Genomic DNA, 26497 nt, shown 5'->3' on the forward strand with positions numbered 1-26497 from the left:
TCTTCACTAGCTCTTTAATTATGCCACTTTTCCATCTCCTATAGCTACACTTTCATTTCCTATGCTCACTCAGATTCTAGTCTAGTTCAGATCCCGTCTTCTCTATTAAGTTTTCCTGCTCTTTTCTCTATTCTCCCATTTCCTATAAAAATGAAAACATTTATATTCTTATCACATAGTTTAATATACTCCACCATAAACTATAGCTTATAAAGTTTAAAAAATTACTTACAGTTGTTTCATATGTTCATGCTACTTTTATGAATGGGAGTCATACATTTCTATATCTAATATTACCTAATAAAATATAAACAAAAGGTAGCAACTCAAAATCATCTGTTGTTTGATTATTTTCAGGACTGGTCCTGAAAGAGTCTATGCTACTTTAATCCCATTTCTGTATCAAATACATGTAAATGTCTGAAAGATGTGATAAAATAAGTTATTTGGGAAAAAAATCATTAATTTAATAATTCAAGTGTTAGAAAGGTTCTCAAATTAACCAAAAGATAGAAAAGAAAGCATTTCAAATAGCACATTACTCTACAGGAGTGAAATCATACCCAATGGACTCTGAGGGGGGTGCAGAAGGGGATGATCCAGATGTAAGGGTGGTCTCTGCTAAGGAGGCCTCCTCCTGTGGTATTGGGTGATGTTCAAAGAACTTGGAGACAAACAGCAAACTGTGAGGCAAAAACAAAAGAAAACAAAACAAACCTAACTTGTGTAAAACCCGCGTCAGTATGACAATACACAGTTAATGGAAAAATAAAGGATCAAATTCCATTTCCAGAAACAATTGTTAAAATTCAATTAGTTGTATTTTTGTATAAAGGCTTATTAAAACAATTACATTTTACTTTCAAAGGCAAGCTCAAACTCTAAAGCTAATTGTTCTCTTCAGTAAATTTCTACACATTACAGGGGGAAAATCATGCTTCATGGTTAAAGCATTAGAAGAAAAAAGTATTGCTAAGTTAGACTACGTCATTAAAATTTGCTTTAAAGTACAAAGTTAAATTCTATTTGCTCAAGTAATCAGGAAAAATAAAAAGATCTTAAGAGTAGCAGCAACAACATTGACAAAAAAAGAGATTATGACAGATTCAGTCTAATCTTTTAGAAAAACTCTGGTTTAAAGCAAAAATAAATTTTATAAAGAAACTGAGTACTAAGATTTTTTTTTGGTACCAGGGATCGAACTTGGGACATTGTGCTTGCGAGGCAGGCGGCAACATTACTGAGCTAAATCCCCGGGCCCTGAGTACTAAGATTTTATATCTTACTCTCATATAAAATGAGGGAAGAGGGCTGAAGGTGAGGGGAGAAAAAGAAAGAATATATATGTAATTTAGAAAATAGAGACAGAAAAAAAAGAAAATAGAGACAGAATCAGATATCCTCATCTGCAGTCTAAAAATACAATAATCCATTTATAATTGAAGTGACAATGCATCTCCTCTCAAAAACTGTCCAAAAGTTATTTCTATAGACTAGGCATTTTTATTAATTAAAAGAAAATCTAAAATATAAATTAAATGTACAGCTGGACCAGAATTACAATTTAGAGAGAAATGCTGGCTGTAGCTACATGCTACTCTCTGATCACATTTTAAAAAATTCTTTGTAACATCTACTAGAAAGAAAACCTTTTAATTTACTTGTAGGACATACTGGCTTCAGATTATGAAAATTTAAATGTAAAATGGTAGATATAAAAGAGGTTCTTCTGGATTACTTACTCAAGTTGGTCATAATTAACACACATCAGAGGAACCTCTGTACTACAGCGCTGGTGAAATTTATAACCACATGTTTGACAGCGGAAACCCTGGAACAGCAGCTTTCGACAAAAGTCACAAAATGCTAATGTGAAAAAAGTTTTCCGTACCTGCAAAGCAAAAAATCCAAGAGGTTTTCAAAAATGTGCAAGAATCTCTTTGGAAATCAACATGTTTACTCTCTTGTTTAAATAACTATTTTAAATATATTTATATCATTTTACTCATATACTACCATACAAAAAGAACACTAGGGATTTTGAAATAGTAGATGGGCTGTCCATTTTTATCTCTCATCCCAACATCTGAATTAAAAACTCAGAAGTCAAGATGAGAGACAAAGATTAGCAACTGATTTCAAGCTTGACAACATGAAAGTAGAAAAGAAGGGAATACAGGGAAATGGAAGGTGAAAGAAGGGTATGATTTAATTATTGTACAAAGAGGGGAGATAAACAATACTAACTGGCATTGATGGAACAAGAAATAAAGGTACACTTGTATTATTTAAAGTTATGAAGGTCTCCAACAGAAGGACTGAAAAAAGAAAAGAAAGCCGGATGTGGTAGCACATGCCTATAATCCCAGAACTCTGGGGGGCTGAGGCAGGAGGCTCGGAAGCTTAAGCCCAGACTGAGAAACTTAAATGATTTAGCAAGACACTCTCTCAAAATAATTTCAAAAGGCTGAGGATGTAGCTTAGTGTGAAGGCTCTGAGCTCATTCCCCAGTAACATGTACACAGAAAGAAAAAAAATTGGGAGGGAAGGGCTGTAATGCTAAGAATAAGAGGATTCCTAATGAAATCAGTGATCAATACTTGATGTCTAAAGTTGACAAAGCAAGAAATTTTAGCTAAAAATAATAATACATCATGAGGCTGAAGCAAGAGGATCACCCTCACCGTGAGTTTGAGGCCATCCTAGGCTACATGGTGAGTTCAAAGCCAGCCTGAACGGCATAGCAAGACCCTGTCTCAAAACAAACAAACAAACAAAAGACAATAATACAAAAATAATCACACAATGAGCTTAAAACAGAAACTACTAAAAATTAACCAATTTTCTCTGGAGAAGATTAAAGGAGGGAAGGCAGGATGAAAGGACAGAAGGGAAGAGGGAAAGAATATAAACATACATTATAAAATAGGTGATAGAATCAGAATCCCTCATGTGTGATCCAAGAACATAATGGTTAACAATTGAAATGACACTCACTTCTTCCAAAAACTATCTGAAAATAATTTCTTTTTTTTTCTCCTGAAAATAATTTCTATAGGCTGAGGGTCTTTATTAATTAAAAGAGTATCTATGCATTGAATGTACAGCTGAACCACAATTACAATTTGAGAGAGCAAGTGATGCCTATACTACATGTTACCATACCTTTAAAAATTTCTAACATACTGGACAGAAAACTCCTCACAGACCTGAAGGCATATTCATTTCATATAATGAAAATACAAATGTAAAATGGAAGAGAGAAGAGTTTATTACCTCAAGTTGGTCATAACACACATCATTAGAAATAATGCTGATGAAATTTATAATCAGCATTAAAAGCCAGCAAGAGATGGTACCATAGATAATTATTCATTATAAGCCACTCTGTACTACTTTTTTTTTTTTTTTTTTTGCTGTACCAGGTATCAAACTCAGGACCTTGCACTTGCAAGGCAGGTGTGGCGCCACTGAGCTAAATCCCCAGCCCTCTGCATTACTTTTTTAAACCACTGATATATATTATTTGGGAAAAAGTGTAAAAATATTTACAAAAGATAAAACTAATATGTAATTGTGTGACAATCAGCACAGGAATACTAGAATAAGGGGAAAAAATTACCTAAAAGACAATAAAAACTACTTTTAACAAACTATCAATTTTGTTAGAGGATTAGAATATTTAGATCATCAAAACTTGTTTTAAAAAGGGGCCGGGGATTTAGCTCAGTGGTTCTACCACCTGCTCCGCAAGCGCAAGGTCCCGAGTTCAATCCCCAGCATCAAAAACAACAACAAAACACTTGTTTTAAACATTTATGTGAAACTTAAAAGGCAACTTATGAAAATTCCATGTCAAAAAGCAAATGATAATATAAAAAGAATTGCGTAGGGAGAATCTATCTTATCAAAGCCAGAAACTGTTTAAAATGTACTTTTTCTAAGGCCGGGGATCTAGTTCAGTGGTGCTGCTGCCTGCCTTGCAGGCACAAGGTCCTGAGTTCGATCTCCAGTACCGAAAAAAAAAAAAGTACTTGTTCTGGAAATATAATAAGTAGAAAAACAGAAAACATTGAATAAAGAAATACCAAACTCTTAACAGTGGCTATTTCTTAGTGGGTTTTTTTTGTTGTTGTTGTTAAATTCTTTTATTGGTATATTTTAGGTATATAACACAATTACATTTCTCATTGGGAACTTGTACCTTTACATGATGCATCTTGGTTCTTATTTTTTCCCCATTCCTAGCCCTCCCTTCACCCCCTCCACCCTTCCCTATTTACAAAGATTTTATTTCCATTTTTTTAATTTCTCATCATTTTTCCTTTCCTTTCTTTCTTTTCCCCTGCCCCTCCCACTACCCCTACCCCTTTGGACCTTTTCTTCCTATCTTGCATTATCGATTATTCATTCTAATCATTGGTACATTTTAGGTATACAATATAATGACATTCATCATTGGAAATTTGCACCTTTACATAAGCTCTCTTGGTTCTTATTTTTCACCCTTGCCCATCCCTCCCTTCAACCCCTCCATCCCTCCCTATTTACAAAGATTTTGTTTCTATTTTTCCATTTTCTCATATTAATTCCATTCCCTTCTATCCTTTCCCCTAGCCCTCCCACTTCCTTCCTCTTTGCCCCCTTTCTTCCTACTTCACATTACCAATTATACATTTTAGTCCTTATTTACACTTTCAGTTTCTCACACCAGAGAAACTATTTGGTATTTATACATGTGTGTCCTATTTATTTCACTTAAGAGTATTGCCTCAATGTGCATCCACTTAGCTAGAAATGTCTGTAATTTCTCATTTTTTATGGCTGAGTAGTACTCCATTTTATTAAAAAAACACATTTTCTTTATCCAGTCTCCAGTTGATGGGCATTTGGGCTGTTTCCAAGTTTTAGCTATCATAAACCATGCTGCTATGAATATGGGCGCACATATATCACTGTGGTATGATTCTTTTAATTCTTTGGGGAAGATTCCCAGCAGTGGAATAGCCGGGTCAAATGGGACTTCCAGTCCTAGTTCTTTGAGGTATCTCCATACTGATTTCCACAGTGGTTGCACCAGTCTACACTCCCACCAGCAGTGGAGCAGGGTTCCTCTTTCCCCACAGCCCCGCCAGCATTTGTTATTGGTTGATTTCATGATAGCAGCCATTCTTTCTGGAGTGAGGTGGAATCTCAGCATTGTTTTCATTTGCATCTCTCGAATGACCAGTGATGTTGAACATTTTTTCATGTATTTATTTGCTATTTCTACTTCTTTGTCTGAGAAATGTCTGTTCATTTCAGATGCCCATTTTCAGACTGGGTCTTTAAATTTGGGAGGCCTGATCTTTTTAAGTTCTTTATAGATTAGAGATAGTGGCCCTTTGTCTGAGGAAAAGCAGGTAAAGATTTTATCCCACATTGTGGGTGTGTCTTCACACTGCTGGTGGTTTCTCTTGCTGGGCAGAAGCCTTTTAATAAGAAGAGATCCCACCTGTTGATTGTGCTAGTTCATGGGCAACTGAGGTTTTGTTCATAAAATCTTTTCCTACACCAGTGTCTTCAAGAGTTCTACCTAACCTCTGTTCCAACTGGTTCAGAGTTTCTATTTTAATATTTAGATATTTAATTCATTTCGATTTTAGTTTAGTGCATGGTGAGAGTTATAGGTCTAGTTTTAATCTTTGGCAAGTTGAAACCCAATTTTTCCAGCACCATTTATTAAAGAGGCTATCTTTCCTCCAGTGAGGGTGTTTGGCTCCTTTATTGAAGATGAGATGGCTGAGTGTGTCTGGCGTTGTTTCTGCATCTTCTAATCTGTTCCACTGGTCCTCAGGTGTTTCTTTGCCAGTACCATGCTGTTTTTATCACAGTAGCTTTGTAGTATAGCTGCAGGCTGGGGACTGTGATACCCCCTGCCATGTCTCTGTTACCTAGAATTGCTTTTGCTATTCTGGGTCTCTTCTTGTTCCAAATGAATTTTTGGATTGTTTTCTCAAGGTCTGTGAAGTAAGCTGCTGGAATCTCAATTGGAATTGCATTGAATCTATATAGGAGGTTTGGAAGCATGGCCATTTTCACTATATTAATCCTTAGTACCCAGGAGCAGGAGATGTCTGTCCATTTTCTGATATCACCTTCAATCTCTTTTTTCAGAGTGCTATACTTTTCAGAGAAAAGGTCTTTGATTTCGTTAGGTTGATTCCTAGGTATTTTCAGTGTTTTGGATGCTTTTGTGAAAGGAATTATTTGCCCTATTTCTCTCTCAGTGGGTCTGTCATTGGTGTAGAGGAAAGCTATTGATTTTTGTGTGTTGACCTTGTAACCAGCTACTTGACTGAATTTGGTTATTAAGTCTAGAAGACTTTTGGTGGAATTCTTGGGGTCTTCTATATAGAGTATCATGTCATCTGCAAATAATGACAATTTGACTTCTTCATTTCCTATCTTTATTCCTTTTATTTCTTTCTCTTGTCTAATTGCCATGGCTAATGTTCCCAAAACTATACTGAACAAGAGTGGTGATAGTGGACATCCTTGTCTTGTTCCTGATTTGAGTGTGAAGGATTTCAGTTTTTGACCATTTAGTATGATATTGGCTGTTGGTTTTTCATAGATGGCTTTTATCAGTTTGAGGTAGAGACCATCTATTCCAATTTTTTCTAGGGTTTTTATCATAAATGCATGTTGGATTTTGTCAAATGCTTTCTCTGCATCTATGGAGATAATCATATGGTTTTTGTCCTTGGCTCTATTGATATAGTGTATTACATTATTTGATTTGCACATGTTGAACCATCCCTGCATCCCCGGGATGAATCCCACTTGATCAGGGTGTATGATCTCCTTGATGATCTTCTGCATTCTATTTGCCAGTATCTTATTAAGGATTTTTGCATCTATGTTCATTAGTGAGATTGGCCTATACTTCTTTTTGGTTGGGTCTTTCTCTGCTTTGGGGATCAAGGTGATGCTTGCTCCAGGAATGAATGTGGGAGTATTGCTTCCCTTTCAATTTCATTGAAGAGTTTAAACAGTAGGGGCAATTGTTCCTCTCTAAACGTCTTGAAGAATTCAGCAGTGAAGCCATCAGGGCCTGGGCTTTTCTTAGTTGATAAGTTTTTAATTATGTTTTCAATTTCTTGCTTGATATTGGGTTGTTTAGAATTTTTAGGTCTTCTTTGTTCAACTTTGGTAATTCATATGTATCTAGGAATCTGTCCATTTCTTCTGTGTTGTCCATCTTATTGGAGTATAGGTTCTAGAAGTAGGTATTGATGATCCTCTGGATTTCTGCTGGGTCTGTTGTAATTTCACCCTTTTCATTCCTAATTGCATGGATTTGGGTCTCTTCTTTCCTTTTTCTGATAAGGTTGGCTGAGGGTTTGTCAATTTTGTTGATTCTTTCGAAGAACCAACTCTTGGCTTCATTGATTTTTTTTGTATTGTCCTCTTAGTCTCCATTGAATTGATTTCTGCTCTGATCTTTATAATTTCCTCCCTTGTATGAGCTTTGGGGTTGTCCTGCTCTTCTTTTTCTAGAAGCTTGAGGTTCAGCATCAGATTGTTTAATTGAGCTTGTTCTGTTTTCCTAATATGCGTATTCACTGCTATGAATTTCCCTTGTTAAGACTGCTTTCATTGTGTTGCATAGATTCTGGTATGTTGTATTGGCACTGTCATTTAATTGAAGGAACTGTCTGATTTCTTCTTTAATTTCCTCTGTGACCCACTGGTTATTCAGAAGTGTGTTGTTCAATTTCCACATGTTTATGAAATTTTTCCAGTTTCTTTTGCTATGGATCTCCAACTTCATCACACTATGGTCTGATAATACACAGGGGTTAACTTCAATTTCTTTGCACTTAAACATGTTCTACATGTGAGTATGTGGTCTATTTTGGAGAATGACCCATGTGCAGCTGAGAAGAATGTGTATTCTGATTTTGTGGGGTGGAAGACTGTAAACATCTGTTAAGTTCATTTGTTCAAGAGTTCAATTGAGTTCTAGTACTTCATTACTTATTTTTTGTCTAGTTGATCTATCTATTTGTGACAGTGGGGTGTTGAGGTCCCCCACTACTATTGTATTAGTGCATATATGACTTTTCATGTCTGTTAGTATTTGTTTTATATAGTTGGGCACACTAGTGTTTGGTGCATAGATATTTATGACTGTCATCTCTTCCTCTTGGATTGTTCCGTTTATAAGGATATAGTGTCCTTCTTTGTCTCTCTTAATCAGTGTTGGTTTGAAATCTACTTGATCTGCAAAGAGGATAGCTACTCTTGCTTTTTTTCGGGTTCCTGTCACATGGAGTATTATTTTCCACCCTTTAACTTTCAGTCTATGAGTTTCATTTTGAATTAAGTGTGTTTCTTGTATGCAGCACATTGCTGGATTTTGCTTCTTGACCCATTCTGCCAGTCTATTTCTTTTGATTGGTGAATTGAGACCATTAACACTGATGATTATAACTGAAATGTATTGACTTGTCATTGCCATGACTTTTTCTTTGTTGGGTTCTCCTCCTTTATATTTAATTTCTTGTTGTGCCAGATGGGTTCATTCTGCTTTGCTTCCTTGGGTTGTGATCCTCAATGTCTGTTCCTAGGATATTGTGTAAAACTTTTTGGAGTGCTGGTTTGGTATTCACGAAGTTCCTAAGGTGCTCTTTGTCATGAAAGTATCTTATTTCTCCATCCATTTTGAAAGACAGTTTTGCAGGGTCCATCAATCTGAGTCGGAGGCTGTTTTCTTTTAGGGCTTGGAATATGTCACTCCAAGTTCTTCTTGCCTTGATGGTTTGTGTTGAGAAGTCTGCTGTGATTCTGATGGGCTTTCCTTTGTATGTGATTTGTTTCTTTTCTCTAACTGCTTGTAGAACTTTGTTCTTCTGTTGGGTTTCTGGAATCTTAACAATTATATGCCTATGTGTAGATTTTTGTTGATCAAGGCTATTTGGAGTCCTATATGTCTCACTTATCTATATGTCAAGTTCTTTTCCCCTGCTTGGGAAGTTTTCTGCTATTACTTCTGTGAAGAGTTTTTTTTTTTTTTTTAATACAGAAATCCTTTAATTTTCTTTATTTTCACACATTAAAAAATGAAACACACTATACAAATGGTTTCCATAGCAGATTACCCGTGGTTCCATTCAGACTTCCTCTCAAAGTGCTGCGACAGCTTCATACAGGTGGCCAATATATTGATTTAGATGCAGTAGCATGCAGCCCTCTCATGAAGGGTCAGCCCCTCTGTTCTTAAATTAGGTTAAATGGCGACGGTGTCTGTATGTACAGACTTGAAATGTATCAGTCCTGAGCAGTTCTGCTGGGAGGCTGAGGCCAGGGGTGGGCTCCTGGCCTCAGGGTTAAAAAGGGAGGTCTGCGTGGTGGCAGGGGGCCGCATCACGAGCTGTCCCGCTCTCCCGCCGGCCGACCTGCCGAGTCTCGCTCAGCCCCTCCACAGGGTAGGCCAAGTAGTTGTAGATGTCTTTCTCTCCGTCCACTCGCTCCAAGTATTCCTTCTCAATCAGAATGTCAATGCATTTCTTGATCACTGGAACCCGGGGCTTGAACCTGGAGGACAGCTGGGTGAGGACCTCACCGAGGAGCTGCTGGTGCTTCAAGACCTTGCGCATCTTCATGATGCGCACAATGGCCACCTGGATCAGGAGTTTGCGGTCCTCTTCAATGTTTTTGTGTGTGGTTTCCTGCTTCTGCTTCTGCTCGGTCTTCATTGGCACATTGATGTTAACTCTTAACTTCTTATTTTTATAACCGAAATATAATTTTATTAAAGTGTCTGGCTTCAATTCCACCTCATCAACATTTGCATTTTCATCTTCCAAGACCAATAATTTTGACTTCAATAAAATCTGTAGGACTTGTACCAAAATGTCCATTTTGATCTGGGTGCTGTCTGTCAGCTGCTGCACGGTGTAGGCATCCTCTGAATTGTACTGCAGCAGGATCGTCATCTGGAATGTGGATGCCTGCAAGGTGTATCTGTTTTTGAAGCAGTTAGTTACCAGTTCTCCCTTGGACAGCTGATATAACCAGGTCAATTTCCTGCCACTATGACGACTGGCATAGAAAGCTGTGAATCGCTGATAACTATGTTCCAATTCAGATGGCAAGGCGAATGTGCACGACTGCTGGAAGGGCCATGACCCGGAGCTCAGGACCTGGATACTAAAATCCAAGTCCAGGGGTTCCGAATTCATCAGGTGCTTCTTGAACTGCTCGTTCAAGTCTTTGCTTACGCCGATGTCTTGAAACATTCGCTGAAGTTTGGAGGTATATTCAAAACCACAAGCTTGCTTCAGCTTAGAGATCATGCTGGCCTCGGCATCGTCACTGGCGCTGTTCTGATGCGCCAGCATCTTTGCACAGAACTTCTGGAACACATCTTTGTCCTCAATGTACTTGAAGACAACCATCACTTGATTGAGTGTGTCTTCCAGCTCTGCCTCTTCTGGGTTCTTGGAACTTTTCTTCAACAAGGAATCACAGTACCGAGCCAGCAACTCAGGAGATTTACTGGACGTCTGAGCCATTTTGGTAACTGCATTGTTGTTGATGAAGCGACCACAAGCTTTATCCAGTGCAGACACAAAGCTGGCATCGTTGTTGAAGGCTGACATCACCACAGTGTTGTATTTTTTATGAACATCCAGCACTGTCTGTACATACATTTTGGGGTCATTCAGAGCAGTTTCTCCACACTTCTCGATTGCTGCAAGACCCTAATTATGAATGTACATCTCCAGCAGCTTTTTCAATTCTCCCAGGCCATCCTGGATTCGAGATACAAGATTATACATGCGCCCCAAATCTTCATTTTTGTCAGCATCCAGTAAGTTCTGGAACTCTGTGTGGAAGATTTCCAGGCCAGCTCATCCTGTGTGCTCTCATGCAGATAGACCTGGACTCTCCTCTGGTCCTCCAGCAGACGAGCCTCTGCCTTTTTCATATATTCAGTAACTGGGTTCTGCTGCAAGAATTCAGTACTCTCTCTGGTATAAAATCTCTGTGTCAGCCGAAAATTGAGATTCAAAGGATTCTTTATACACTGTTAACGTAAGGCCCTTTGCAAATGCATCATCTTCATTCAGCCCCAATTTCACATAAGACTGTACAACTCCACTAATCAGTCTTATATTGATGGTCTCACCATTTCTTTCCTTTTCAATCAGTTTTAAAACAGCATTTGTTACCTGTTTATTCAATGGCCTGAATAGACAATCTCTCCAAGTTACCAATGCAAGCGAATAGATTTCATATATTCCTTTTCGTCCATCACATTCACGGCGAACCCAATGTCTATTGAGGTAGGCACAAATTCCATTAAGCACTTTGCTTGAAAATCGGTAATCTTCCCATTGCTGAGTGTAGAACTTCAGTACACTCTCATCCATCAAATCTTCTCCATCCTTAAGAAGATTTGTCAAGAAATTCTTCAAAAATTCCTTAAGTCGTTTGTACAATTCCAAGCCAACAAACTGGGCTCCTCCAGGCGTCTGTTCCTTTTTTGACTTAGAAGGAGGAACTCCAGCTCCTCGGGCTTGTTTCGACTGGTGTATGCTAGTACAGTAGTTATAAACATGAGTGTAGAGTTCCATGTATCGGGACTTGGCGATACTTTGTCTGGTATAGACTTACTGGATTCCAGCTCGGAGGTCTTCCCAGATCTGGTCGAGGCCAATCTGCTTCAGTCCATGGGGATTCTGACTCCTGCTTGATGACATCGTGAGTAATGTTCTGAAGTTGTCCAGTACAGCAATCCTTATTCAAGACACAGCTAATTCCCCATTAGTTGAAAATATACAGTATCATCTCAAATTTATTCACAGCAGCTCAGAAAGGATGTCCTTTAAATGTAGAGAATGAAATCTCATTTCAGGCAAACTCGCATGTCCCGGGTGCCCGGCAGGCTTGGGTGACGTGTCCGCCGCTCGCTGGGCCCGGGCCGCGCCAAGCCCGTCCGGCCGAGGTCTGGCTGCGTCCCGGCCCCGCCCAGGCAGCCCCGCCTGGAGCTCTTTAGAGTTGTTTTTATGTCATCTCCACTCTCTCCTGTTTCTTCATTGACTCCAATCAGTCTTATGTTATTCTTCTTTGCATCGTCTAGCAGCTGCTGGATTGATTTCTCATGTTCCCTTATAATTTTGAAACAATTTTTCTTTTCCTGGTCATTAATTGCAATCTTATCTTCTACATCTGAAATTCTGTCCTCACAATGGCTCATTCTGCTGTATAGACTTTCAATGGAGTTTTTCATGTCCTGGAAATCTATTTGCATCTGTTTTATGGATTCCATTTGTTTCCTATGTTGGGATTCCATCATGTTCCTGAGCTCCTCTCTAGAATTATTCATCATGTCTTGCACTAGGAGCACAATTTCTCCTGTTACCTGAGAAATTATTTCTGATTTCATTTTTTCCAGATCCCCTTTTGTTGCCAGTTCAGTGGGTCCAGATGGTTGAGTATCAGAGTGTTCCATCTCATTTCCCTTTGGAGTTGTTGTAGGTGATCTGGAAGTCTGGTTTTGAGACTTATTTACGTGTTTTATTTCGACTGGGGGGGCGGGGGTGTGCTGTTGGCGCCTGCGTGGCTCACCTCCTCTGAGCTGGGAGAGGTGGGACAGGGGCTGGGAGTGGCGGTAGGGATGGCAGCCCGGAAGCCCCTTCCTCTGGACTGGGAGCAGCAGGATGGATGGCGGCCCCAAAGCCCCTACCTCTGGGCTGGGACCAGCGGGAGGGATGGTGGCCTGGAAGCCCCTACCTCTGGACCAGGAGCAGTGGGACGGCAGCTCAGAAGCTCCTACCTCTCTATTTCCTAGTGTTGAGGACATAGTTGATTCCTATTTCATACTTTGTTGTATAATTTCAGTCATCTCAATTTTTCAGTTTTAAACACAAATAGAAATAAATATATCTTATATTATGACCCAATATACCTGTATTTATATAACAACATTTACTCTGGCTATATTAATATACATTAAAATTTTCCAACCTATTCTATTACATGTAAATGTTTTTTATGAAACAAGAAATTGATTTAAACACCAAAACTCCACTTTTATTAAACGTATTTAACAGAAAAAATAGTTTTTAAAAATGTTTCATCAAGAAAATTATATCCTGACAGTTCTTTCTGGCTTTTTCAGGACATATACGTAGCTTTTTATTTTGTTTTGTTTTTGTACCAGGGATCAAACTCAGGACCTTGCACTTGTGAGGCAGGCGACAGAACCACTGAGATAAATCCCTGGCCCTACGTAGCTTTTAAAGTGGTATTTTTCCTCTCCCCCTTTTCTATATATCACTTTCAGGGTATGTGAAAAAGGCAAATGCTTGTTCCTAGCTTTGTTCCTTTTTCATTTGTCTCTGATTGTACAAGAAATGAAAAAATACCTTCTTTAATGTTTTTATGTAGCCATTATCAAAGTAAACATTTTTTTATATTGCTGGCAGAATCTCAGGAAACACAGCACAGAAAACCATAAAATGTTTTCACAGGTATCTGTATTTTTAAATTTAGCTTGTCTTTTTTCTGACCATGCATACTCCCACTCACCTGATAATCTGTTCAGTTTCAGGAAGCCCTCAATTTCTCTTTCTTACTCAATTATCGTCCTTCCTGCCACTGACCTATGTTTGAAAACTCTGTGTAACTTGCTGGGTGTTTATATAATGGAGGAAAAAGAGAGACAAGGAGGAGGAGAGGAGCAAAATATCTGAGGGGAGAAAATATGTGGACATGCATTTGAGTATAAATTTGAAGCAACGTATGTTTATATCGGTCAGAATACATTTTTCAATAAAGGTATGCACAGGAAGACATATCTTCTGGGTCATAGCTTATGTTTAGTCTGGAATTTGAGCGTATCTAAAGGTATATGGTAAAATACTGGGAAGTTCCACACTGGTGGCACCTACCTTACGCTAGGTTCTACCAAATGAAAACAACAGGGAAAAAGACTCAAGGAGAGAGCAATACTCAGCTACTCCACATACCTCTTCTATCACCCTATGCTTCAGAAACACACACAAGTGTGTCAGTATGTATGCAGAAAGATTCTGCTTAGCCCTGTAGTGACAGTTTTATAAAAAATATTTAAAAATAATATATCAAATTACTATTCTTTTATTATATTATAAATATATTTATCTTTCTGGTTTTTTTTCTGTCAGGATCTTGCTATGTAGTTGAGGCTGGCCTTGAACTCATGGTGATTCTCCTATCTCAGCCTCCCAAGTCCTGGGATTACAGGAATCTGCCACCATGCCCAGCTTTTTTCCTATTCTTTTACAATGGACTAACTTTATTAGTTCGGTGTACTGAAAGGAGGAAGTCCATAATATCCTGTTGAATTTTTTTTAAAAGTGAGGAATATTACACAACATGACTCAGTTTTTGACTTAAGAAAAGGAAAAGAATGGAAAATAATGGATGAAAGAAAGAAAAAAATAAAAAAGAAGAAAACTTTAATGAGTTTACAAACATGTTTGTGTATACTGAAAAAAGTTTCAAAGACTACACAATAATCTATTAATCTATACAAATGCTGACCTCTAAGCAAGGAATTGTCTTTCTTTTTTTTTTTTGGTACCGGGGATCAAACTCGGGACCTTCCACCAGCACGAGGCAGACGGTGGGACCACTGAGCTAAATCCCCAGCTCCAATTTTCATTTTTTTACTTGACATATTTTTACACCATTCGAAATTGTTTTCTTTTAGTAACAGACATGTATTACTCTTTTTTTAAAAGTCAGAAAGTATAAGGATTAAAACTCTTTAAGTACAAGTTTTTAAAGAACAAAATTGATTTTCAAATTAGGTAGATTATCAGCTGCAAAATCACTCATCCATGGGCTGGGGATTTAGCTCAGTGGTGCTCACACCTGCCTTGCAAGCACAAGGTCCTGAGTTCAATTCCCGGTTCCAAAAAACAAAATTACTTATCCATCTCATATTTTGTAAATAAAAATACATTCATGAAAATATGAACATATTTGACATTTCAAAAATGTAAAGATACATACAAAATTGTGTGTTGTAAGTGGAACATTCTCCAACACTTCTACGTGCAACTCCTCCCCAGTAAGCCAGGAAATATCAGTGTCCCAGCCAATTGGTTTCTTCTCTCTGAAAAAGACATAAGCCTTTCTTGGTTATCATACCTCAAAATATTCATATACCTCATGCTGAAGATATGAAAACTGGTTACTGAAAGGCTAGTAATAGGGAGGTTTGGCTCCCTGATCTTCCATCATTAGAAATCTAAATGGCAATAAATTAATTCTTAAGTTTACCCCAAATAAATGTATCAGTCCTGGACAAATGGCAGGTTAAAGAGATGTACTCTTTTCTTCAAGTCAGCTCCAGGAAAGATCTACAACAGCAAAAAATGGATTGTTCCTGGGGTCCCCATAAAAAAAAAAAATCACAAATATGGACTTCACTATCAAATCAGAGAAAAAGAGTACTCAAGGCACAAAATGTCCCAAGAAAGACCTGATTCAAAATTTGGTTTCAAAATTCCCAAGTCTTGGAACAACTGTTAGACATTTTCTGAAAGAAAAATACTTCAAAACAAAATGTAAATTTTGATAAAACTTCTGTGAAACTATGACTTTTTGTTAAAAACAGAGGAGTGGGTAAGGGTATACTACCCAGATAAATCACATTCTAAATGGTTGAAAAATGGTAAAAATCTCAAACTTCAATGAAGTCATCTGAGTAACACACTATAGTCATATAAAATTATCAATGGCTTGTAAGATTTCTCTAGGCTTAGTATTAATTAATTAATTATTTTTTTGGCTTAGTATTAATTTAAATTTTTTTCCTAAAGTTGATTTTCAACTCTGTAGGTATGGGTAAAGTTCCTACAGAAAACCCTGAAGCTTACTGTCAGATTTTTTTCTTTTTTTCTTTTTTTGGGGGGGGGGGGTACCGGGGATCGAACTTGGGACCTTGCGCTTGTGAGGCAGGTGCTGGAACCACTGAGCTAAATCCCCGGCCCATAGATTTTTTTCTTTTTAAACAAAATTTCACAACACATACAAACCATACCCATCCTGAATTCTGTAAACAGCACAGCACTCTGGGATAAGACCTCTCATCATCAGTGCTTTCTTTAGACTGTCTCGGACTGTAACTCCACACCTTGCGGGTACCTATGGTATCATAAATACACATAAGAGGTAAAGGGAATAGCTTTTCTTTCACATCATTAAAAAAGAAACAATTTATTTTTATAACACCTCTAAAATGTCATACAGATCACTAGGTCAATGTAACATCAATTCTGTAGCTTGTTTACTACTAAAGGGGAATTATAACCCAATAACTATTATTATTCACCAGCTTACAGCAAAATTTACTTTTGGTCTTTCATTAAAATTATGAAGTATTTCATGAACATGAAAAACAGAATAGTACCCACTATAATATAAAGTACACACCATCAAGAAATAACAGATGTCAACATTTAAAGCAAAATCAATTTTGATCCAACACTGTTCAAAGCTGAAAGCTCTGTAATCTTTCAATCACACTGATGGTCCTTAAGGGACCTCTTACTGACCCCTAACCTTGGTAGGAAGAAAATACTTGTCTTAATATGCATAAGTGATATCTGCTGTTTAGTTGTGCAGTACCCCTATTTCTTCTGGGTTCCTGCCCTTTAGAAATTCACATGGAACTAGAGAAGCTATCAATCAAGGGTCACTCATTTTCTGGCTACAAATGACATCAACTGGCTAATCAGTTTCCTGTATCTGTAGGAATAGCAACTGGCCTGGGCTACACATACACACAATCTCTCTTTCTCTTCTGTGTGTGTCTGAGTCTTTGTGTCTCTCTGCAAACAGCACGTGAGTTCTTCCCTAAAGTGATAAGTGGGCACTGGCTTAGACAAGTTTCCAGTTATGCTATAGTTACCACACGCCAAGATGATTCAAATCTGGAGTGCTAGGTGGCCACCCCTCTCACTATGCTGAGAAAGTCTGGCTACAGAACAACGCTAACATAGGGAGAAGTACAGATGACACCCAGAGCAAGGAAGGACAAGAAGTGACTGAGATGGTACAGCTGATCATTATTCATGGGAGTCCGTACCTGTGCATTTGTCTGCTTGCTAAAATTTATTTATAAGTCCAAAATTAATACTTGCATTGATTTTGCAGCTATGAGCAGAGAAATGAAAATTCTGTGTTGCCTGATGTATGTCCCTTCCCAGCCGACACTGGACAAGGCAACGCTGTTGTCTGCCTTCAATTTCCATACTACACGCAAATATGTCACGCGTAGACCATTTACTGCCACATTCTTTGTAGTTTTGTGCTTTTTGTTTAAAATACCTTCCTAGCGCAATGCTTTAGCGCTTTTCAGTGCTCCTAAGTGCAAGAGTGAGGTAATGTGCCTGGCAGGGAAGTAATAAATATTAGGGAAACTTCCTTCAGTCATGAGCTACAGATGTCAACCATGAATTAAATGTTAATGAACCAGCAATATATAACAAATAAGGGGTCTTTAAACATAAACGCACATAAAACAAGGTTCTGTACAGAGTAACTGATGAAAACGTGACCAAAGGCTCACAAGAACCTATTTTGAGTTCACAGGATTCGAGGGCCAAGCAAGGGAAATGGAATGACCACAAGGTGGCAGTAGCACACATGAACTTTATGTGGATGCTGCGCCAAGACTTGTATGCAAGGGGAAGTTCTTTCCATCAGGAGACTGTCCAGAGGCTGGAAAGAGAGGACCAAAGGAATGCCAGTGGAGAGGGTCAGGACGTAGGGCCTTCTGTGTCTAGATAAGGTTGCTTAATAGCCTGGCAGGGAGTCTCCAGATGAAAGAACTCCAAAGAACAGCAGCACCTTGGGGTATTCAACTGCTCTGCCAGAGTTCATCTATGGCTGGCAGATGTTGAGTGTATGGCAGTTTTGTGGGAGTTGTAAAGTAGGTAGGGTCTCAATGACTAAAACTCTGCTTGGTAGGGTTATGCTTAAAATAATCAGATGTTTAAAAAATTAGCTTGGAGCAGGCACACTTTTATGTTAACAGATACCAATCTGCAGTGAAGAAATAAGGGGTCAACACACAGAGGCTATTTCTAGCTCATTTATGTAACAGTTACCTATTTTCCTTAGGAACAATGGATCCGTATTCATTAACTCAGTGTTTGTAGCAAAGTTATAGAACTTAACTACGTGAATTATGAAAACTGGCTGTACTTTCCAGAAATAATGAACTGAAAAGTTCATTCTTTCCCTTTGCCACTCATCTACCCACACTAATGCAGAATCCTACCCTTAGTTTTAAATTTCAGTTGATCTCACTCCATGTCACCATAGAAATCTTTCTAAAGATGTATTTTTAACTTTTTGTAATGTCTGAGAATTGGATGAAAGCCTCAGACACGATCTCTGAAACATATCTCAGAGAGTTCATGCAAAGTGAATCCCCTGAACTCTGCATTGAACCCATTCTAAGATACAATATCAAATTTCACTAGTGTGCTTAAAATATTTTCATTATACATAGGGCAAAATTCAAATTCCTTACTGTGGCACAAAAGGTCATCAATGGCCTTGGCCTGCTATCCACCCGTCCACTTGATTGGCAATTTCCTTCATGTACTCCAGTAATGTATTCCAAATACTTAGCTTCCTGATTTTGTAATTTATCTTGATGTGAAATCTTCTTTCAGGACTGTTAACCAGTCACAACATTGTTTTCAAGAAAAAAATTTGATATGATATGTTTACAATATGGCCTTCAAGTATAAAGAAGAGGTAATCTATACTACAAAAGTCTTGAGTTATGAGCACATTTAGAGTTAAGTCTGTCTCTTAGTCATGCTGGATGTGACTTGGCAAAGAACTAGTAACCACAAAACTCACAAGGATAACATCTCTAACTGCTAAACTGCTGTCCTGATCACATAAAAATAAAAACTACAGTTAATTAATTACTTCATTAGCAACTGAGGTGAGCTGAGACAGGGTCCCCCTATATAGTTCAAGCTGGCCTTGAACACGTGTGGCTCTTATTAGCACTTTGAGGGGAAAAAACTTTCTTGACAAGGGAAAAGCCCTTTCATTTTTGGTAAAAGTTAATGGAATTTATGAGGAATCAAGAACATCTGGAGGCTGGGTGTGTGGCTAGCTCAGTGATACAGCGCTTGCTCTGCTTGTGTAAGGCCCTGGGTTCCATCTCCAGCACCACAAAGGAAAAAGAGAAAAAAAAAGGAAAAGAATGTCCCAGACTCCACATTAAAACAGTAATTTAAATGCCAATACAAGCTAATACTTCTCCTCAAAAGTATTCTAATTCACAAAGTCACTATGAGTATCAAAATGAGAGTGTGCTTTTACAAACAATAAACTACTATACAAAAGTACTGCCCGGCATGGTAGTGTATGCCTGCAATTCTAGCACTTGGGAGGGTGAGGCTACATGGTGAGTTCAAGGCCAGCCTGAACTATATAGCAAGACACTGTCTCACCTTCCCCAGAAAGTATTATTCTTCCTATCTACAAAGAAATCAATTACCCTTTTAACATGACTTGTAGATCTTATGTTTCTGCTTTGCTGTGGCTAAAAATAAAGTAGGAGGATATTTCTAGGGGTTACAGCATTTACTCTAATCTAATGATGCTTCTTTACTATCAGCCAATTTCATTAAATCTACTTATTCGTACAAGTAAGCATCAAAGTTTCAGGTATTAGTTTTCCAACAAACTAGCTAAAATAAGAATATCTTTTCCTTATCCTCTTTTATTTCACCAACATTTTTTAATTCTAACACAACTAGGATATAATTTTGAAGCATGTGATCTTGTCCTACCTGTTTCCTTCGTCTTTCTGTCCACTTACCTTAGAAACAATTAGGATTAATATGAACCTGATTGTTTTTACAATCAGATATTTGTTTACAAATGCCAGGGTATGGTAAATTCAAATATTCATTCTTCTAGAAATAGTTACAGAACATTACAAAGTGTTAGGCAATACTATAGTCACTGGATAAACCAAAAAGATAAGCTGCTCTCACAGAGCTAAAACCATCTCACAGATGCTAACATTAATTTAGTAGTTTTAGAAACATTTTCAGATTCCAGTTTCTTTACAGCCTTTGAACCAAATGTGCATATGCTATGACTCAGGAATTCCCCTTTCAGGTCTGTAACACAGAAATACCTGTCACTGGTGTAGAAAGAATTTTGTACAAAGACGTTCACATTTCAGCACTGTTTGTAATAAAAAAAGTGAACATAACCTAGATGTCCACCAGTGGAGGAATGGATAGACAAGCTGTGGTACAATCAGAAGTCAGAATATGATAATAGATCAACTGAATGAACTAGGTCTATATGTATCAACAAATGCATATGTATGCCTTAAAATTACAATTCTGAATAAAAAGGACAAGATATGTGTATGTAATAGTAAGGTTTAAAAATATGGTTGAATGTACCTCACTTTTATCTGGGGGTGTTGCTTTTTTGGGGGACAGAGTGGGATGGTGGGTAGCAGCAAGGGAATATGACTGGTATGAACCTAATTTATGTGTATGTATACTATGAAGCAAATATCTAAAAAATAGTGTTTGTTCATCGCAAATAAACAATATATTGACCTTGAATAATTTTCCATATAAATATTTAAAGCCTTCTAAATAAGAAATTAAAAAAGAAAACTACAAATGATCCTTTCTAAATGTTAAAGTAGCCTGGGGCCATCTTGGCACTCTCCTGTAATACCAGTACTCCAGGAGGCTGATACAAGTGAGATCCTGTCACAAAAGTAAAAATAAAAATAAGAGCTGGGGATGTAGCTCAGTGCAAAGGCCCTGGGTTCAATCCCTAGTGTGGTTGGGTAGGCGGGAGGAAGACAATAAGTGCTAAATCAAAGCTACCCAAAATAAGTGCAAGTATATACAACTTATGAGCTAGGCTTCTGTTTAGTAATGTAAAAGACCACTTTTAGGGGCTGGCTACTTTAGACTTTTTTTTTACACAAATGTAACTAAAATTTTTTTATATATTAATAAAATTTTTATACAGTAATAGAATTCATACACACATATAGTGCATACTGACCAAACCCAACCTACCTTTTCCCTACCCCCTCCAGACCCTTCCCAATCCCTAGTAGTCACTATTCTACTTTCATGTAGAATTCTTTTAACTTTTACATGTGTACTCTCACCTCTCTTTCTCTCTCTTTTGCACTGGGGATTGAACCTAGGGCCTTTGCACTGAGCTACATCCCAGCCCTTTTTAAATTTTTCATTTTGAGAAACAGTCTAAGTGGCTCAGTTGTCCAGGGTGCTTTGAACTTGTGATGCCTGCCTGTCTCCTAGTATTGGGATCACAGGCATATGCCACCATTCTGGGCTTCACATTTCTTAATATTACAGCACTTTCACTTAGTCTACTTTATTTTTACTTTATAATTTCAGGCTTACCTATCTTCCCTAGTGGTCCCTAGTGGTCCCTAGAACATTCAGTTTTTCTCATTCTCTTAACTTTCTTCTACCACAGCACAGATCCTTATAGAACTTATACTTTCTCCTACATCGAGATGAAATATTCCTGAATAGTTTCTTGTTTCTGTTCAATTTCTATTAGTAGAACACTGTTCAAAAACCTGTATGTTTCCTTGTTTCAAAATAATTTATGAAAGCAAATTGGTTCTCCAAAATGATATATAAAACACATGAAAAGATAAGAGGTCTGATCAAAATATACAAAGTTTAAATTTAAAAAATTGTTAACAGTATAAGACATTGTGAGGGAGAGAATTTTGAGGGGAATTCATGGCAAAGTGTCTTTTATGGTAATAAATTTAAAAAAATTAAACATTATATATATATATTTTTATTTTTTTGGTACTGGAGATCGAACTCAGGACCTTGCGCTTGCAAGGCAGGCAGTGGACCCACTGAGCTAAATCCCCAGCCCCATTCCATATAGTTTTTTTTTTTTTGCTACCAGGGATCGAACTCAGGACCCTGCGCTTCCAAGGCAGGCGCTGGAACCACTGAGCTAAATCCCCAGCCCCCATATAGTTTTTAATCACACTGCATACTTAATATCATTAGCTATGAGGGAACTGCAAAGAAAAATTACAATGACATATTGTTTCATATCTGCTAGGATGGTTACAATCAGCAAGACAAATAATAAAGTGTTCCTAAGGATGTGGAAAAACTTGAACCCTCGTTCTGGTGAGAAAGTGCAATGTTGGAGCCATTCTGGAAAATATTCTGGCAGTTCCTCAAAAAGTTACCACAGGGATATCTCCAAGGGAGATGAAAATTGATGTCCACACAAAAGTCTGTACATGAATGTTCATAGCAGCATTATTTGTAATAGCCAAAAAGTAGAAACAACACAGATGTCCATCAGTGGATGAATGTCTACCCAAAATATTGTATACACAAGCATGCGATGGGATGGGATATTATTTTCCTATAGAAAGGCACCAAGGAACTAGGCATAGTGGCACATGCCTACAGTCCCAGATACTCAGGAGGCAGAGGTAGTAACATCACTTGAGTCCAAGAGTTCGAGACCAGCCTAAAAACCTAAAAAGGCTCCCAATCCCCACTCAAAAGAAAAGACAGAGAGAGAGCACGAAAGACTAACACCACAGTATAATATGGAAAAATCTTGGAAACATGCTAAGAGAGGATACATACTGTGTGATTCCATTTATATGAAATGCCAAGAGCATACCCACATGGTTGCCACAGGCTGAAAAGAGTAGGATAATCAGAAAGTGACTGCTAATAGGCACAGGATTTCTTTTCATGGGTGATGAGAAGATTCTAAAACTGATTATGGTGAATGTAAAAATATCACTGTGTACTTAAAATGAATGAAATGTATAGAATGTGAAATCTATCTCCAGTCAGGTGAGGAAGTGCATGCCTGTAACCCCAGCACTCTGACAGGCTAAGGCAGGAGGATCACAAATTTAACTCAGCTTGGGCAATTTAGTGAGACCTAGTTTCAAAATAAAAAATAAAAAGAAAAGAGCAGCTGGGGATGTAGCTCAGTGCAAAAGCTCTGAGCTCAAATCCCAGAACTGAGGGAAAAATCAATCAATCAATCTATCTATCTATCCTTGAACCTGTAAAAAATGAAACAAAATAAAAATGGGAAATTCTTGTGAATTATTAACTCAAGAAGGCAGGTGTAGAATAAACCATCATTCAGGGTAATTCAGTGAGTATAATATTTTTTTGATTTATCTTTTATTGTTATACACAGAAAAATATAGATGAATGAGGGTATCTCAGGCCTAATATATTTTAAATTTTATTAGATTGGGAATACTTTTTAAAATTGGTTAATAGCCAATGTTGGCTAGGGCCAGGGATTTAGCTCAGTGGTTCCGCCACCTGCTTCGCAAGCGCAAGGGCTTGAGTTCAATCCCTGGTACCAAAAAACCCCCAAAAAACAAAACAAAAAACCTCAAACAACAACAACAACAACAAAGTTTAAAGTGGGCATATTCTATGACCCAATAATTATTTCTAGGTATTTAATCTATAAAAATACTCATTCTTTATTTTGCTGATTATCTCAACTATAATTGTTTTCTCATTTATATTTGCTATCCTTTGGTTGATGCTGCTATATTTTTTCCTAAGACACTTTAAGTTTTAATTTTCTAACATGTAAGTTTTTTTTACCACTACTTATTTCCTTTAAAAGCTGGTTCTGTATATCCTACTTTTTTTTTTTTTTTTCCTGTTACCGGGGATCGAACTCAGGTCCTTGCACTTGCACAGCAGGTGGCGAAACCACTGAGCTAAATCCCCGGCCCTATCCTACAAGTTTTGATGTGTAATTATTTTCCTTTTTTTTTTTTTTTTTTGGTACCGGGGATCGAGATGTGTAATTATTTTCATTACTTACGAAAATATTCTTTGATTCAAGTAGAGTTTTTTTCTTTGACCTACAGTTGACTTGGTTGTGTCTCCCTATTTCTAAAAACATGATTTTCTCTTATTATTATTATTTTCTCCTTTTACTACCTTATGCTCGAAGAAAATGATCTGTATTTGTGGAAATTCTCTTCGTTGCTGAAAATGTAGTAAAAAATGTAAGTGTCCTTAAAAAGAATGTGTAATCTTTTACTAGTGAGTGCAAAGTCTACTGCTTATTCTATAGACTGACAACTATGCTGTTGAACACTATACTTAGAACACTATACATACAATTCTAATGCTTGTCTGTTTTTAACCATGATTCTCCTCATCCTTAATGATTCTTTTCCCCTTAAAGTCTATTTTATACAACATATTACACAGCACTATTGGTTTTCTTAAAGGCTCTTAATTTTTTTAAAAAGACTTTTTGAGGTATAATTGACATAAAGCATACTACAACGATGCAGAGTACACAATTTTATATACTTTAAGTTATGTATACATCCATGCAATCATCAGTATGTTCAAGATAATAAATAACACAGCCATCACTTTCTAAGTTTCCTTTTCTCCTGCCCTAGCCCTAGCCCAGAGTAATATTGACTGAGTTTTTTCCCACTGTAGCAGCTTGCATTTTTTTTTTTAGAATTTTATATAAATGGAGTTATAATTTATGTATCCATTTTTGTCTGGCTTTTTTTGGGGGGGGTTCTGGCTTCTTTCACTCAACTAATGATTGTGAGATTCACCTATGTAGTGCCTTATCAATGGATTATCCCTTTCTATCGAGTAATATTCCATTTCACAGATGTACCAAGTTGTTTGACCAACCGCCTGTTGATGGGCACTTGAAACTTGGGGCCACTATAAATAAACCAAGTAAGAACATTTACGTACAAATCTTTGTTGGGTACCATATATGCTTTCTCTTGGGTAGACATTTAGAAGTAAAACGGTTGGGTCATATGGTAGGAGTATATTTAACTTTTTTTTTTTTGGTACTGGGGATTGAACTGAGGACCTTGTGCTTGCGGGGCAGGCAGCAGAACCACTGAGCTAAATCCTCGGTCCTTAACTTTTTATATAACTATTATACTGTTTCCCCAGCCCCTGACACCGACCATTCTATTCTGCCTCCATGGATCTAAATACTCTAGATACTTTATATAAGTAATTCATATACTAATATTTGTTTTTGTGAGCGGCTCATTTCTTTTAGCATAATGCCCTCAAAGTTTACATGCTGTAGCATGTATCAGAATGTACTTCCTTTTTTGTTTTTTGGTACCGGGGATCAAACCCAGGACCTTGTGCTTACAAGGCAGGTTGCGGAACCACTGAGCTAAATCCCTGGCCCTGTACTTCCTTTTTAAGGGTAATAATATTTCATCATACATACATATCACATTTTGTTTATTCATTCATCTATCAATGAACACATTTTTGTTTTGTTTTTGAGACAGGATGTCATTATGTAGTACAGTCTGGCCTTGAACTTAAGATTTGTTCTGCCTCCACCTCCTGAGTGCTGAGATTGCAAGGGGGCACCACCACACCCAGCCATCACACTCAAGTTGCTTCCATCATCTGGTTATTGTGAATAATGCAGCTAAAACATGGGTTAACAGATATTTTCTTCAAGACCTTGCTTTCAATTCTTTGGGGCATATATCCTGAAGCAGAACTGCTGGGTCATATGGTACTATAATCCTGTTTTTTGTTTTAAGGAATTTGTATAATGTTTTCCATGCAGTTGTACATTTAATATTTCTACCAACAATGTACAAGGCATCTAATTTCTCCACATCCTCATAAACACTTTTGTTTGTCTATTTTATAGTAGTCATCCTAATAACGGTTGAGAAGAGGTAGCTCACTGTGGTTTTGATTTGTATGTTTCTAATTAGCAATGCTGAATACCTTTTCATATTTTTTGGCTATTTGTGAATCTTCTTTAAAGAAATATCTATTCAAGTCCTCTGCCCATATTTTACTGGGGTTTGTGTTGTTAATTTGTAGGTTTCTTACTAAATCACTGAGGCTGAGCTGAAATTTTCAATCATCTTGCCTCAGGTGTGCACCATTGTTTTAATTTCTTGATTCTATTAGAATTTACTGTATTTTTCTAACTAAGATGTATGTACAATTTTATTTTTTCTAAATGTGCCAGTACAAAAACCTGATTCACTTTTCTTACTAACTGAACAATTATTCTTTCACATTAAATTTGCCTGAATTCTAGTATCTACTTTTAGATACCTATTATATTCTACTGAAATAACTTTGAGTCTCCAGATATCCAAAATATCCTGTCTCTCCCCCTCTCCCCTCAGCACTGGGGATAGAAGCTAGGGCTTCACACATTAGGCAAGCACTCTGGCACTAATCTACATCTCCAGCCACTTAAATATTTAAAAAAATTTTTATTTTGAGACTCTCTCAGTTGCCCAGGCTGGGTTTGAATTTGGAACCTTCTTGCCTCAGCCTTTTTTTTTTGGTACTGGGGATCGAACTTGGGACCTTGCACT

General features: G+C 37.5%; 1 protein-coding gene and 1 pseudogene across 6 annotated transcripts in view; both read right to left on the reverse strand.

The window, feature by feature from the left end:
- Positions 1-26497, reverse strand: part of Braf (B-Raf proto-oncogene, serine/threonine kinase) — a 183032-nt gene that overhangs the window by 72539 nt on the left and 83996 nt on the right. For 5 of the 6 annotated variants that reach the window (XM_004851286.3, XM_004851285.3, XM_087206321.1 and 2 more), the window contains exons 4-7: positions 16088-16191; positions 15055-15157; positions 1743-1891; positions 564-683 (exon numbers count right to left, since the gene is read on the reverse strand). In XM_004851286.3, coding sequence (XP_004851343.2) covers positions 564-683; positions 1743-1891; positions 15055-15157; positions 16088-16191 — 476 coding nt within the window. Of the gene's footprint in view, positions 1-563; positions 684-1742; positions 1892-15054; positions 15158-16087; positions 16192-18586; positions 21103-26497 lie in introns of those variants that run through there. The other variant, XM_087206322.1, reaches the window with a different exon arrangement.
- LOC101702419 (cullin-1 pseudogene) lies at positions 8934-11976 on the reverse strand (annotated as a pseudogene).

This window comes from Heterocephalus glaber, unplaced genomic scaffold (genome assembly GCF_053883595.1).
Source record: "Heterocephalus glaber isolate CG9 unplaced genomic scaffold, H.glaber_assembly_v1.0 deba00000621, whole genome shotgun sequence".
In the NCBI taxonomy this organism is placed as follows: domain Eukaryota; kingdom Metazoa; phylum Chordata; class Mammalia; order Rodentia; family Bathyergidae; genus Heterocephalus; species Heterocephalus glaber.